Source organism: Cimex lectularius, unplaced genomic scaffold (assembly GCF_000648675.2).
Source record: "Cimex lectularius strain Harlan isolate CLEC.00 unplaced genomic scaffold, Clec_2.1 scaffold85, whole genome shotgun sequence".
Taxonomy (NCBI): Eukaryota; Metazoa; Arthropoda; class Insecta; order Hemiptera; family Cimicidae; genus Cimex; species Cimex lectularius.
The window spans coordinates 961125-976340 of record NW_019392718.1 but is presented as its reverse complement, the minus strand read 5'-3'; the positions used below and the strand labels follow the sequence as shown (position 1 = coordinate 976340).

Sequence of the window (15216 nt, the reverse complement as noted above, 5' to 3'; positions counted from 1 at the left end):
ATTTTTAGTTCTGAGATTCTGAGTTGGCTTGGGTGATTGGGGGAGAAAACAGACTCGTTCCTGCGTTAAATTGTAGAATCAAAGTGGAAATAGTTTCAGATCATGTTAAAAAAAAAAAATTACAATCCCTTAATTAAAATAGTACATCAATAAAAAGTATTTTATTTTAATCGTCTTCCGTTAAAAAAATAAAATAAAAAAATCAATTTCAATTCCTTCCACCTTGTATGAAAGTAATGTTTAAGATAAGATAGAAAAAGCAGAAATGGATATTTTTTTAATGTATACTATTTCAATTATCATTCTTAACAACATAAATGAATTGCTAAAAAAATTATGATGGTGAAAAATGATTTATCAAGTTGGTCCTATTCTTTAATCATTCCACCTCAAACGATACATTTTATATTTGAGGCTTATGATAGTATATTTACTTTAACCTAATAAATATTTTTTTGTAAAATTTATTGAAACAAAGGGGAAAATATAAATTAAAAAATGATATATTAATTGAAGTATTTTTCATTTTGCAGCGCATAGGAAGAAATTTAAACCCTTTAATAAATATAAACTCGCTGTCCTGGCAGTGTATTAAAAAAACAGTACATATAATTTAATGGCAGTAATATTTTCTCATGAATGGCAACAAATGATCAACACTTCTTTCAAAAAAAGAAAACTTAAAATAAAGATCTACAAATAATTAAAAAAATAAATTTATGAATAAATACAATTAATCATAGTTATGAATTATTGAGAAGACTAAAAAGGAAGATCTAAGAATTTGAATGTAAGATAATTTTGTGGTTTTAAAGGGAATTTAGAAAGTCCTGTTCGGAAAATGTGGAACTGTCACCTGAAGGCAGGTCGAGGAAGTCGAGATTGAAGTCAGGAGGTATCCCGACGAAAGGCTGCTCCGAGAACTGGTTCGTAGGGTTTGATTGAGGTTGAGGGCACTGAGGGCTCCTTTCCATTTTCTGCTCCATTTCAACCCTGAGAGATGAGTTTGCATTCTGCTGGACCATTGCTAGGCGCTGTTGCTGAGGCATGTTGAGATTGCCCAACTGGATTTGCCCAGCACCTAGTCTGGTGTCGTTGTTCACAAAGGAAATGCCCTGTGCTTGCATGAACTGGTCTTGGAGGGGGCGCCTCCAGTTACCAGCGTTAACGGGCTGCGGCCGGTATGGAAGGTTCATATGGGGGTATTGGTTGTACATCGGCTGTTGCATCCTCTGCGGGTACCTCATCATCGGGATTTGGAAGCGGTTCATGTCCGGCCGAATCTGGTTCATGACATTTACTGGTTGTTGCTGTGTGTGCACGAAAGATCCCCTGTTATCAAAACTGATGGATTGTGTCTGAGAAGCCGAACAGCAAGAATCTTGATTGGATGTCATGTAAACTGACTGGGACGATCCTAGGGAAAGGTTCGCTTCTTTTATATCGGCGTCAAGCTTCTGTGCCATTGAAATCCGCACTGGCCCTTGGGCTTGTATCTGTTGAGCCTGGTTCATCTGAAACGTTCCTCTCGGCAGTTGTCGGCTGTTAAAATTCTCACTGTCGTGTGTGTAATAAGGCTTGTACTGCGATCCGAGTTTATCATTTGGACTCATCCTGAACACTTTAGGCGAACTCTGTCCAGGCAAATTTTCCTGTTTTATGTTATCGGTGTTGAAATTCCTTGGAGAATTTTGCTGCCTGAACTGGAAGTTTTGGTTATTCAACAGTTCAGCTTTGTTAAACTGAAAATCTAGAGTATTAGAATCAGGAGGCCTAGGATTAAAAGAATGCCCAATTTGCGTTTTGTGTTGATGCTGCTCTGCCATCTGCTTCAAAGTCTGTGCTGCGGGGCTCATCTCAGGGTTTGAAAAGTCTATCGTTGGAGGAGGAAATTTGGGTTTTTGTACAAGAGGAACATTGTTATCAGGCTCGATTTTGATCGTATGTTTCTGGTTTTTGTTGTCAAAATCAAAATCTCTCATGAATTCTGGATTGAAATCGATTTCTGATATGAGATCCTTGAAGGCTTCTGAAGTTATCAAGTCAGAACTGTCTCCGATCAAGTCAGGGAACGCAGAAAATGAATTAGTCCCGTTTGCAGCAGCGTCTTTTTCTAAAGCAGCTGCACACTGTTCAAGATCTACAAATTCAGAGTTTTCTGGTTCTTTTTTACATTTCACGGGGTCGGACGTAGTGGCGGCAGGGCTTGGTGCAGGTGAGGAATGTGGCGTTTCACTTTTAACAGATGTATTGACAGTTTTGACTGTGACATTCGTCGAAACTTGAGAATTTGACGATGAGGTCGTGAATTCGAGCTGCTGCACTATCTGAACCGAGAGTTTTGTCATGTTCTCCTGCTTCGGAGACTCTTGCGAATTGTTCGGCATAAATTTAGTGTTTATTTCAACCTTCTGCGGCTGCTGTTGTTGCTGAGATTGCTGCGGCGAAGGCCTGGAATTCTGGTAACTCATATCTTTCTTCTCAGACTTTTTCGAACCCTTTTTCACTTTGTTGTCGAGGAAGTTTTTCTTGAGGAGGAGCGTGTCTTGCATGTTCTGCTCGACAACACTGTTGAACGAGTAGTCAAACCTAGGAATGCACTCATTCTGGTGTTTCCTGTAGTTTTCCATGCGCCGCCGGAGCCTCTCGACGACCGCCTGCCTCTTTGGAGGCAGGATGTCAGACGGTGCCATCGTCGACAGCATCGGGCTCCTCTCTCCTCCTATACTCGGGTTGTCGTTTAACGGATAAGCCGCCAGTTTCACTACTAACTATTGTACATTTTATAAATAAAAAACCCTTAAAACTAAGCCGATTCTTTCAATATTAAAAAAACAACTTAATTGGTAAAATTTAGGTAGGCATCGCCAGAGAGTATTTTTATGGAGGTCACGAACTTACTGCTACTTCCTCTGTATTATATTTATGTAAATTACTTATAAAAGTTGCAAACTCACTCCCTGAATATTAAGTCGAGATGTCACAAATTACCATACAAGGTTATAAAACCTTTTGGACATTACATTTTTTGATACGTTACACTTGGCTTCGATAAATACCTCGTAATGCGGGCACAATTGCACAACAGTCATTTCTTTCCGATAGCACTCTTCCCTTGGGAAAGGGACGATTTTCCCATGCCGTTTCCCAACTGAGAAAAATCCATTGTCTCTCGTTAAAAGTAAAAGTACAGCGCAGAATTTCGTAAAGCCTCCTCTCGGGCGGACTGGCCACTTTCAACACACGAGAAACTACTCGACAAGACGACAGACTCTAAAAACTATTAATAATAAATAATTTATAAGCCGAGAAGTAAAGTTAAAATAAATAAAAAGCGGAACTGAAATTATATAATAAGCAGATGTTCAACACATGTCAACAAGTGGCTCGACCAATTTTTGACTTTGAGCAGTGTTGCCAACTAACCCGGACAATTTTGGTGTTTTTTCAAACAATAAAAAAAATTAAGCTGAAAAAATATCTCAAAGTATTCAATTAATTGATATTTTTAATAAACACTCTTGGTGTAAACACAATAATATGAAAATTCTACACGATTCAATAATAAAATAAATATGGCCAAAAACACTTTTTACAACAGAACTCCTCAACGTCAAATGCAAAATAATAACACATAAACAGAAACACATAATATTATTACTTTATAGTGATTTTAAAACTAAGGTCGTCAATTCTAGCTGTTTTTGATCTTTGGATAATTCTTGGATAAACCAAGAAGCCACCATTGTACCAACGCCAAGTACAGCGTCGCCCGATCTGGCGGAACCATCAGCCATCAACGGGGTAGTGTTTGCTTGCCCCATGACAGTCAGAACGAACAACAGACAGAAGAAACATCGAGAACAAAACAAAGAAAGACAGACCGCGAAATAACTGGAGTGAGAATACAAATAAATAAATAAATAGAATGAGACACTGATAAAGTATATTCGAAAAGAAGGAATGAGAGCGAATGGGATATAGATTGAGATTGAAATAGAGAGAGAGAGAGAGAGAGAGAGAGAGAGAGAGAGAGAGAGAGTGAGTAGTAACATGGAGAGCAAAAGGTATAAAAACAAGAAAAGAAAAATGAGAGGAGAATATAAATATAAAAATTGGAATAAGAATGTAAAAAGTAGAAAAAATAGAATGAGATATCATGACAGAGAAAAAGTGAGAGGGAAAGAAAGAGAAAGAGAGAGGGAAGGAACACGGTTAAGATAGCTAAAGGAAGAAAACAAGAAATGAGGGTGAGAGAGAACAAATTCTTTATTTGCTGAAGAAAATCCACAATTTTTACATTAAAATTTAACATTATTAAAAATAAAAATTATATAAATAAGAAAACAGTTTATGAGAAAAAATATATTTCTTTGCCAAACCAGCTTGGAGGACCATATAGTAAAATTGGAAGAAAATTAGAAATAAAAAATTCAATACATTGTAAGGCTTGCCAAAAGCTTAACATCTTTGAGGCATTTTGTTAGGTGCTAATCATAATTGTTAGCTTTTATAATGTTAATTTATCATATACATATAAAACAATCTATGATTTCCAATTAAATTATGCAATTGAAAAGTATGTTGTGTAGATCCAACAACCAAAATGTGCAGATATGAGGTGTACAATAGTATGTTAAAAAATTATTTTTATTTATGCTTAAATTATTTATTTTTAGAGTCGGTTTTTGAGTTTCAAGAGTTATATATTTTGTGAATGGATGGACAATGAGGAAATATGGATTTAGTAGGTGGAACTCGGCACGTCTGTGTGGTTGGCGTTGAAAGCGGAACGGGTAAAGTGCGAACCAGTTTTCCGGCCTATGGGCTGTGTCCTGTGAGCCTGTGACTCTGTGAGGTTCTGAACCACTCCTGAGGTTTCAGTCAGAGTGAAACGTACTTTTGTTTTTCAAAAATATCACACGGACACGTTTATCTCGGCGCAGCTTCTTTATTCAACATATGAGCCAAAGTTAGTGAGTTTTCGTTTTTCAAAATAAGAGGCTTTGACGTTAGGGATTAGGCCAGTAGGATGAGCGGGGAAATCGCGTTGGAGTACCCGTTGAAAGTGCTCTACTGCGGCAACTGCTCGCTCCCGACCGAGTACTGCGAGTACATGCCGGACCATGAGAAATGCAAGCAGTGGCTCGAGACAAATCTGCCAGGAGAGTTCAAGAAGTTGGCCGTCAACGAGAGCGAGGAAGGGACCGAGGAGAAGAAAAGGCAGAAGAGAGGTGGCAAAGGCCTCACCAAGATCAAGAAGAAAGAAGAAGGGCCCAAACAAGTATACAGTTTCGAAATTTAACAAACACACACACACACACACACACACACACACACACAAATAATAGCCAACAAGACCAGTTAGAAAAATATATCCAACATAATTGAAGCATGGTGTTCATGTTAGAAACAGTAGAATTGATGATTGGCTGTTATGACAGCTCTTTTTCATGTTTTTCAATATCAGCATTAATGACTTCTCCGATTCCATCCAGTATTGCAACTCACTTTTATGCGGAAGACACCCAAATCTACCTGTCCTTTTATCCCTCTGAACTACCATTGGTAATCCCAAAAGGTGGCTTCAGACATGCGGTATTTGCCGAACGCCGATTGCTACTTTATTTGATGTAGTTTACCATTGCATCCTTTATTATGGCTGCCAGCTTTGGGCATGGCAACAGCTTGGGTAAATTGAATTTTTTTTTATTCTGGAAACTATTTTATCTATGCCTTTAGTTAGCTCTATTTCTTTAATTGGAAACCGCTCTTGACCTTTTTGTTCATACCCTTAAACTTCACTTTGAATTTAAGATCTCTTCGTTCTACTGTTGCACAGTTCTCTCCAGGGATATGGCTATAGCAATTATTGAGAGTAAGCTTTCATTGTTCTCTCATTGGCGGAATATTTTTAAGGATTTTGATTTCAAACTTTCTCATTCTTGGGAAAATTCTTCAGAATAGAAAGACAATCTTCATAAGTTGCTGCTAACAATATGTCAATATATAAAAACAAATGCCTTATTTGTAGACAGTCTTCTAGTATATCTTAATGTGGTCCCAGACCTGCGGTGTTTGACGAATGTCAATTACTGCGAAACATTTGCCAAGTCTCGAGATGTTCGTCATGCATTTGCCAAATAGTGTGCATATACACATATGCGTGGTTTGTACAACCAGCCATTGTGTGGAAACATCGAATATTGGCCAAGTGCTGTGTGTCCTCATCTTACTACCAATCGTGATGGACAATAGTGAAGCTGTGGTTACAACTTAGTCAGTACGATGACTACAAACTCAGTAACATATCGTCACAGAATACTGTTGCCTCATCTTACTGTTGATCCTTTTCCATGCATCGAAAACCTCTTTCTGATTTTTGTGATTCAGAAGAGAAACACTTAAAATTATTGGTGCAACTTCGTACAGATCGAGGAACTCCAAGACTAAAGTTGGGCCAATCCATTCCTAACCGATAGAAACAACGATCTGTACTAGTTAGGAATAGTTTATTATTGTAAAATAAATAGCAGTGTTGATTGATGATTACAGTCGATATCTGTACGTACAGTTGATTCCTGAATATGTAGATGCTTTGAGTTCAGCTACTTCATGAATATTTGTGCACTTTGAAGCAGACAAGGAAACCAACAATTAGCCAAGCAAGATGAGCAGTGAATATTGCACTGATTTGGTGAACCTTTGTTCAGCATTCGGTGAATCCCGCATGTCTGGAACCACCTTAAGATATAGAAAGGCTAAATTCCATCAACAACTGGGCCCAAAAAAATTTCCCGAAAGTCATTCCTACAAAGTACACAGCTATAATCATATGATCCAATCATCTCCTTAAATCCCTCCCCCATCTCTCTCTCTCCTCTCTCCTCTTTCTTTCTCTCTCTCTCTCTTATCATCAATAACCAGCCCTTTCCTTCCGTCCCACCGTTAAAAACCTTGGAGTTATCCTTGATCAGAACCTCTCCTGGTACCCTCACATTTCCTAAATTTACTGTTGTTGTATTGCCTCCTTCATCCAATTTGCTGGTCTTGGCTCCTGTTACCATTTTCCACCTGTAAACTCCTGATCTCCTCCCTCATCTTGGACTACAGCTGTGTTGCTTGTGGTGGGCTTCATGGAAGTAAAATAAGTGTTAAAAAGAATGAAAAAAAAAAGAAAGAATGAACTGTTGTGTCAGGTTTATATTCAGCATCCCCCGAGGGTCCAGGGTATCAATTTTTTTCACTATCTGCATCTTGTGTGAGATGGGGTTTCAGAGTATTTTAATGTCCAGAACAGGATCAGGCAGGGCTGTCTGCTAAGCTCTCTTATTTTCTCTTATCATTGACAACCCCTCCTGTCTTAAAATGTGTTTTTAGAATTCTAAGGAGGATTTTATTTTTTTTTGGTGTCCATATTAATAAGGATTGTTATAAGTAATTTTGTAAGTAATTATTATTCAGAAATTGTGAGATGCGGTCTGGTGTGATGTAGTTTCAAACCGCATCTCATGATTTCTGAATAATCATCGACTATCGGTCACTAACCACCACACACTTTTAATTAATAGGAGGTTAATAATTAATTGGTTTTACTTTTTTATTTTTATTTTTTAAATGAGGTTATTTCAACTATGCGGTTATGTGAACCCTCAGGGAGCCGCTGTTTTTGTAAAAAAAAAATCATATCACTTATCACTTATAAATATGTCACATTTCAATTGATTTCAAAGTGACAATGTTATGATTTAGATTTCGTCATTAGGCCTAGAGTAAAAAAATAAAAGAGAATAGGGAAGAGACAGTCGAGTCTGAGAGGTGAACAAGATTCCGTGTAGATGAGAGGCAAGAGAAGTGTGCGATCCTCAAAAGTGTTGTATTCCCTAAAATAGAGTGCTTCGGTCCACTGCGAATTGACTGGAAATAGTGAGTACATATCCACCCTTGTTCTGAATGGTCTGGCAAACGCTTTGTAGGAAATTACTGTTTATTTAAATTTATAAAAAGTTTCAATTGTTTGTTTAAAATTTAAAAAGAAATTTATTGGTTTTATTTATTATTTTCTTGTGTGTTTAATAAATTGTTTTTAAACTTTAATTAAATTTATTATAAAAAGGCACCTGATCGGCTGTTCGATCAAGACCTCTGGGGCTCTGTTTCTCATAAAAAGGATTCACAGTTGGGCCCGTCTTGTTGAATCGAGAACAGATCGTGACAAATATATCACTTATTTCAAATGTTATTATTCCAATCAAAGAGAAAATCAATTTATTTGATGCTGTTTGCCATACCATCCTTTGTTATGGCTGCCAGCTTTGGGCCTGGCAATAGTTTGGGTCGATTGAAAAGTGCGAGTCTTCTAGGGGTTGTAGGTTTTGTAGTAGTGGATTGCAGGATACCTTCTTCTGATGACGAATTCCTCAGGCAGACATAACCTTCAAACTCAGACTGTGGACTCAGGTTTTGATCTCTCTCTGTCTGACTCTCTAACTTTAAATCTGGTTCTGACTCTGACTGAACTGTCACTGCCTCCAATGTCATTTGGTGAATCCTGCATGTCTGGGACCACCTTGATGAGAACTTGCGTTCCATCCTTGTGTATATGACCTTGCCTCGTAACTTTATATGAAGTGGCTGTTTACATCATGGATGAGGATATAGATCCTGGGTACTGAGAAAGTGACAGTATTATAAGAGTATTACAAATGTATAAAATGTTTAGTGAACTTGTTCAATTTGATTAATCCTCTTTGCTGCTGCTAACCACTCGGCTACCGCGGTCCCCTAATCCTCTTTCATTGCAGTAGAATCATACAATTTGGCTGTCATGGCTTGATGGCCATGAATCATGCTTTTCAACTGTTACTTATTATTGATATGCTAGCCTTTTTTCAGGATAGCTTTTTTGTTCACGTTTTTCTTAGACCCTATTTTTCAATTTCAGCATTCACCCAAAATTGAAAAACACCATAATGAAAAGTAACTTACGATTTAGTTTAAAAAAAAATCCATAATACCAATATGCCAATTTGTACTTTTAGCTTTAAAGAAAATTCCATGACATTAACATCAAATAAATCAGTTTTTATTTTACATCTTTCCATCTTTAAAAACAAGTCATTTATTTATATAAAAATTGAAACTTTTATAATTTTGTTTTTAACGCTTTTTTCAAACTGATGCTAAACCCGCACGACGGTTAAGACTTTCTGAATGGTTTTGTCAACGCCGCGATTTTAGACGAGCATTCAACACAGTAAATATTTTTAATTAACCTAAATAATAATAATATATATATATATATTTACAACTATCATAAAATTACTAAACGATGGCAAAATAATGCTTACATGCCTAACAACATTGAATATTGGCCGAAGGGTCTAAGAATATATTTAAAAGGTTTACGTTACTAAATAGTGTCGAAAGAAAATACTCTTACAAATCTAACATTACCAAATAACCCTAGAATTTAACTTACAAGGCTTAATTTTCTAAATAATGACCCCTACAATTTCTTTTCATACAATATTTAAATTGCTACATAATTATTATTATTATTATTGTTATTAATTTTTAAGGGCGTTTTAACGGCTAAGGTCATTTCACGCCCTAACATCCAAACCTTCTATCTTAGGTTAGCTATTGGGTTGTCCGGAAAATAATGCAGGATTTTGGTATTAAACAAAAAAAAAGAAACTAGTTACTTTAAAGCAATGTTCTTTAATCAAAATAATTTCCCNAATGAGTAATCCTGTAAACGTAAACAGAATATTTTATATAGATTTTTTTTAATGAAAACTTAAAATCCTGCATTATTTTCCGGACAACCCAATATATCTCTTCTGAATGCTATAAAGCTCTGACTCCAAACATTCACTCGTAATCTAATTTATCCTATTGCCATCCAAGCTTTAATTTTTCTTTTTAAAATTCTTAATTCGGAAGGCCAAATGTATACAAAAATCACATTTTAAATTACATATAAAATTTATTTATTTATTTTTTTAAATTAGAATTCTGAATTTTTGTTCCCAGAGGGCTCGTATGGCTAATAATAATAATAATAATGGAGTCAGATGAATTATTCTAGGATTTATGTTTGCAAGATGTACCTACTAAAAAAATGACTGTAGTATTTACATTGCAAGCCTAACATTACTAAACAATGACCCTAGGCTTATAGATATATATTTAAAGGGGTTAAATTACAAAATAATGATGCATATGATTTATGCTCACTAGTCTTAAATTATTCAATAATAAACCTTATAATTACAAGTTACATTTAATTTTGGCTTATTTAGTCGAATAATCGAGCTATTGCATACATATTTTTTTAATAAGTTCGTCTATTATTAATTTGTTTTAAGACACTAGATTTTAGTTTTCTACTCAGTTATTATTTTGTATTTAAACGTTTTTTAGATCTTATTTGTCAATTTTATCTTTCTCCAAAAAAAGTAAATAAAACAAAATAAAAAAATAAATCTCTTATGCCCCATAATAAAAAAATCTTACGATTTTGTTTAAAAAATCCATAATAGCAATATGTCAATTTGAATTAGCTTTAAAGAAAATTCTATGACATTAACATCAAATGAATCAAAGTTTTTATTTTACACCTGTCCATCTTTAAAAACAAATAATTTTTTTATATAAAAATCTATACTTTTATTATTTTTGTTTTTAACGCTTTTTTCCCATTTGATGCTAAATCCGCACGACGCTTAAGACTTTCTGAATGTTTTGATAGCGCCGCGATTTTAGACGAGTATTCAACACAATAAATATTTTTAATTATCCTAATTAATAGTATATATATATATATATAATACACATTATATATAATATTATATGTTCTTTTTCTTTATCTTTTTATTTCTATTTATTTAATTTTTTTTTTAAGGGCGCTACCTTTCTTATTTAAATTGCGATTTTGGGCATTGCAGTTTATTATCCCGCAATTTGTATTTTCTTCCATTTCATTTTCCGCTCCAGCAGCCTCAAAAATTCCTGAAAAAAGAAAGAAATCTTGCACGCACAACTTTCATTCAAACATTCGATGGTATAACAATTTGGGAAAAGGCCTAAATCTCATAAATTCTAATAAATTTTCAGCTATATTATTATCATTATATATATAATATTAATTAGGATAATTAAAAATTACTGTGTTGAATACTCGTCTAAAATCGCGGCGTTGACAAAACACTTCAGAAAGTCTTAACCGTCGTGCGGGTTTAGACGGTTCATCAGAAGGAAAAAAAGCGATATTTACAACTATCTTAAAATTACTAAACAATGACCAAATAATACTTACTAGACTTAAATTATCTATCACTATCATTAGACTTAAATTATTCAATAATAACCCCTATAATTTCCTTAAATTACGAACTAATGATCCCTAGAATTTGTGTTTGCAATACTTAAATCACTAAATAATTTCCCTATGATTTATGCTTCTATGACGGACATTACTAAAAAAAGTACCCAAGGATTCGTGTTGCAACTAAACATTATTGACCATAGGCTCATAGAAAATACTTAAATGATCTAACTTACTAAAAAATGTTTAAAGAATATATACTTGCAAGACTAACATTACTAAATAATGGCTGTAGGGTCTATGATACATGCTTAAAAGACAACTTACCAAGCAATGGGCAAAATAAATAAACATTATAAAATAAAAACATCTTATTATTGTTAAATAAACATCTTAATATTATTTTAGAAAATGGGTTTATAATGACCCAAACTTTTATATATTTTTTAACAAATGGCAGTGTCAGTGTTAATACTGCAAGAATATATAAAACGGTACTTCTTGTGATCTTATGTCATCCTTAATATATTATATATATATTTAAACAATCGGACATATTCAGACAGTATCTCAGTCAGTTTAACATTATAGTATGGATGCCTAGGGTCATAAATACACTAAGTGCATACTAAAATCAAGTTGCATATTGGTATCAGGGGGCAATGTTCACAAATTCAACTTTACTAATTGATGCGATCTTCTATCTCCCATCGCTTGATTACTTCAAGTCTAGAGAAGCAAACACAATCAAATTTCCCATTAATAGACATCACTTGGGAATGGGCTTGTATCATTTCCAATTTATATCTGAGAAAGAATACTTTTTTTGCACTCATTCTTGAATTGGCTTATTAAAATCACAATCCAACTGACTAAGTGAACTGAGAACTGACAGGGAAGTGCCCAAGGCGTTTGAGAGGGTTGTGCTTTCTCATTTGTGGAATCCTGAGTTGATGTCTTTATTCTGTCCACTTATAAGAGACTTTTTCATTGAAAAATTTGTAAAATAGTGTCAGTGTCTGTTTATTAGAATGTCTGGTGATTAGAAGTACTTTTAGTAAAGAAAATGGAAACATGTTAGGGGAAAAGATTGATGGTTATTAGAAGTGCCCGGAAAATTTTGACCATATTCCAACAGATTACAATAAAATCAGCTTGATTTAAACATTAAATTTATAGGACAAGCTATTTTTTAAATTTAATTTTATTTTTTTACTTAATGCAGTTGACCTAGCTACTGCCTCTTTTATCAGGCTGTATGCTATGCTATTATAATTTTTATAATTCATTTTATCACCATTATTTTAAATGTGATAAACAGTTTTATAAATTTTTTTTCTGTATGTTTTTCATTTCTTAGCCTGGCCTCAGTATTCAATTAGGAGCAGAAATTTCATCTATTATTTCTTTGTGTATAATAATCCTCTCTTCAGATATTACTATGTATTTCTTCAATTTCTTGACTTTTGTCTACTATTCTACTATACTATTTTATTTAGAAAATTGTTATTGAACACAATCCAAAGTGCAATGTTTTATAAGATTTCTTACAAATTAGAAATCACTTTATATTTTTATTGATGAATTAAAATTAATGCATTCACTTTTTTATATTACAGGTAGTGATTTCGAGGGCACCGCGTGGTAAGAAGAAATCTGTCACCGTTGTCACCGGTCTAAGCTCGTTCGACATCGACCTTAAGTTTGCCTGTAAATTCTTTGGAACTCGCTTCGCCTGTGGCTCCTCCGTCACCGGTGACGATGAGATCGTAATCCAGGGTGATGTCAAAGACGACCTCTTTGACGTTATACCGGAAAAGTGGCCCATCATCGACGAAGAATTTATCGAAGACGCTGGTGACCTCAAGAGATAATGAAAGCTTTTTGTAGACAACACAAATATATGCGTTAAACATTGTTATTTTGATGTGTCATATGTTTTTAATTTTCTGTTATGTATAATTTTCTATCGTGCGTTTTTCTAAGAGACAAGAAATGTAAATACATTAATTATAAAGCAGGATTTTCTTTTGTGAAATCTATTTTAAACCCTTCCTTATCATATATAGTTATAGTTTAATGCAATTTATATTTTTAAGAACTTTGTGCTTTTGTGTTTAACCAACAAGGCATGAGCCCTACATCCAGAATACTATTACAAATTAGAAAATGCTCTTTCTATCCCTTGGCTACTGCCCAAATTGTGGCTTTTACTTACTATGGAATGGCAAAACAAATAAAAATAAATGCGAGAAATTAAGCCTACTGTGAAATTGTGGGATAGCTCAATGTGAACATCCAAAAATGAAGTAGTGGCACTAGACTGATGATAGGTCACTGCAGAACCACTAAGGCCGTCTGTCAGCACTCTGGTGACAGACAAAGCATCACCACAAAATTAATTTTACAAATTGACAAGAAACGTTTGGTGTTTAGTGACTGTTAGTTAATGATTATTTTAAACTTCATAAAAATAATTCTACAATAACGCTTGATATTCATTTGAAGATTGTTTTTGTCGTTTTTTCTTTCAAAAACATTAAACATATACATGTTATACATATAAAAAGACAATACATAGATTTAATAAATCTCTTTACCATGTAAATAATTTCCCCCCCCCCAAAATATTGGGTATAAAAGTATAATGATTTTAATCATACTGTTTATGAAAAAATTCAGTTTAATTCAGGAGACGCAGTGTTTTTAAGCAAAGGTGACAATTGAGTGTAATTTTTTTTTATTCATGCAGAATCGCCCGACCTAATTTCTCAATAGGAGCATGACTTGGATTTTATCACTTTTTCAAGAGCCACTCGTCTTTGCAGAGCCTTACTGAAACACTTCTTTAATGCTCCTGAATTGGGGATTATTATATAATTATTATTATTATTAGGACCATTATTTAGCAATTTAAGGCAAATTGTAAGTATATATATAAATCTTAGGTTCATTATCAATTAATTTAAAACTAATAGTTTTATCTTATGGTCATTATTTATTGATTTAAAGCTGATTGTATTGTAATTATGACTCTTTATTTGGTAATTGTAGGCTTATTGTAAGTATAAATCTCAGGGTCATTATTTAGTCATTTGTCTTGTAAGTATATATCCTATGGGTAATTTAAGCCATGCAAAAATTCTGGGACCATTATTTTGTACATTAACTCTTTGCAACATAAATAGTATGGTAATTTTTTTTAGCAATGTGCGTCATCGTTATGCAAACACAATTGTGACTATTATTTTGTAATTTAAGACTTGTAATCATATATCCTATGTGATTGAGTAAATCATAGGGGAGCATAATTTTCTAATTTAAGATTTGTTATTATATATAACACAAGGCATTGCAATCTTAATTTCCAGGGGTTCTTCATTTGGTAAGTTAAGCAAGCATATCAATGACTCTGGGGTCATTATTAGTAATAGTATTTTGTAAGTATGTCTTCTTTGGTCATTGCTTAAATAAGTTGTCTTTTAAGTATATATAGTAGACCCTCGGGTCATTATTTAGTAATGTTAATCTTGTAAGTACATCAAACTCTATGATCCTTATTTACTAATTTATTAAGTATTTTCGACGAGCATATGGTCATTATTTTTTAATAATGTTTAGCTTGCAACAAGAATTCTTGGGTAATTTTTTGTAATAATGCATAAATCATAGAGAAATTGTTCAGTGATTTAAATATTGTAAACACAAATTCTAGGGATCATTTAAGGAGGTGATTTAAGACTTTATAATAGGGTTTATTATTGAATAATTGAATCTAGTGAGCATAAATCATAGGGATCATTAGTTCGTAAATTAAGCAATGCAAGCTAAATTCTGGGGATCATTATTTTATAATTTTATTACTTTTAATATATATCTATAAA

At 33.8% G+C, this 15216-nt stretch overlaps 2 protein-coding genes across 2 annotated transcripts; one reads left to right on the top strand and one right to left on the bottom strand.

Annotated features, from left to right (window-relative positions):
• LOC106669955 (neurogenic protein mastermind-like) lies at positions 1–3402 on the bottom strand. The gene has a single exon (XM_014399882.2). The coding sequence runs from the start codon at positions 2703–2705 to the stop codon at positions 810–812; it is 1896 nt and encodes a 631-aa protein (XP_014255368.1). The 5' UTR covers positions 2706–3402; the 3' UTR covers positions 1–809.
• A 1375-nt stretch (positions 3403–4777) lies between these two features.
• On the top strand, positions 4778–13370 carry LOC106670074 (density-regulated protein homolog). Its single transcript, XM_014400086.2, has 2 exons — positions 4778–5284; positions 12952–13370. The coding sequence occupies exons 1-2, from the start codon at positions 5033–5035 to the stop codon at positions 13204–13206; spliced, it is 507 nt and encodes a 168-aa protein (XP_014255572.1). The 5' UTR covers positions 4778–5032; the 3' UTR covers positions 13207–13370.
• The last annotated feature ends 1846 nt before the right edge of the window (positions 13371–15216 follow it).

Excerpts from the sequence above, each read along its gene's own strand:
- LOC106669955 (XM_014399882.2), bottom strand. The coding sequence starts at position 2,705 with ATGCTGTCGACGATGGCACCGTCTGACATCCTGCCTCCAAAGAGGCAG.
- LOC106670074 (XM_014400086.2), top strand. The coding sequence starts at position 5,033 with ATGAGCGGGGAAATCGCGTTGGAGTACCCGTTGAAAGTGCTCTACTGC. Across the intron at positions 5,285-12,951 it reads AAGAAGAAGGGCCCAAACAA|GTAGTGATTTCGAGGGCACC; the intron begins GTATACAGTTTC and ends TTTATATTACAG.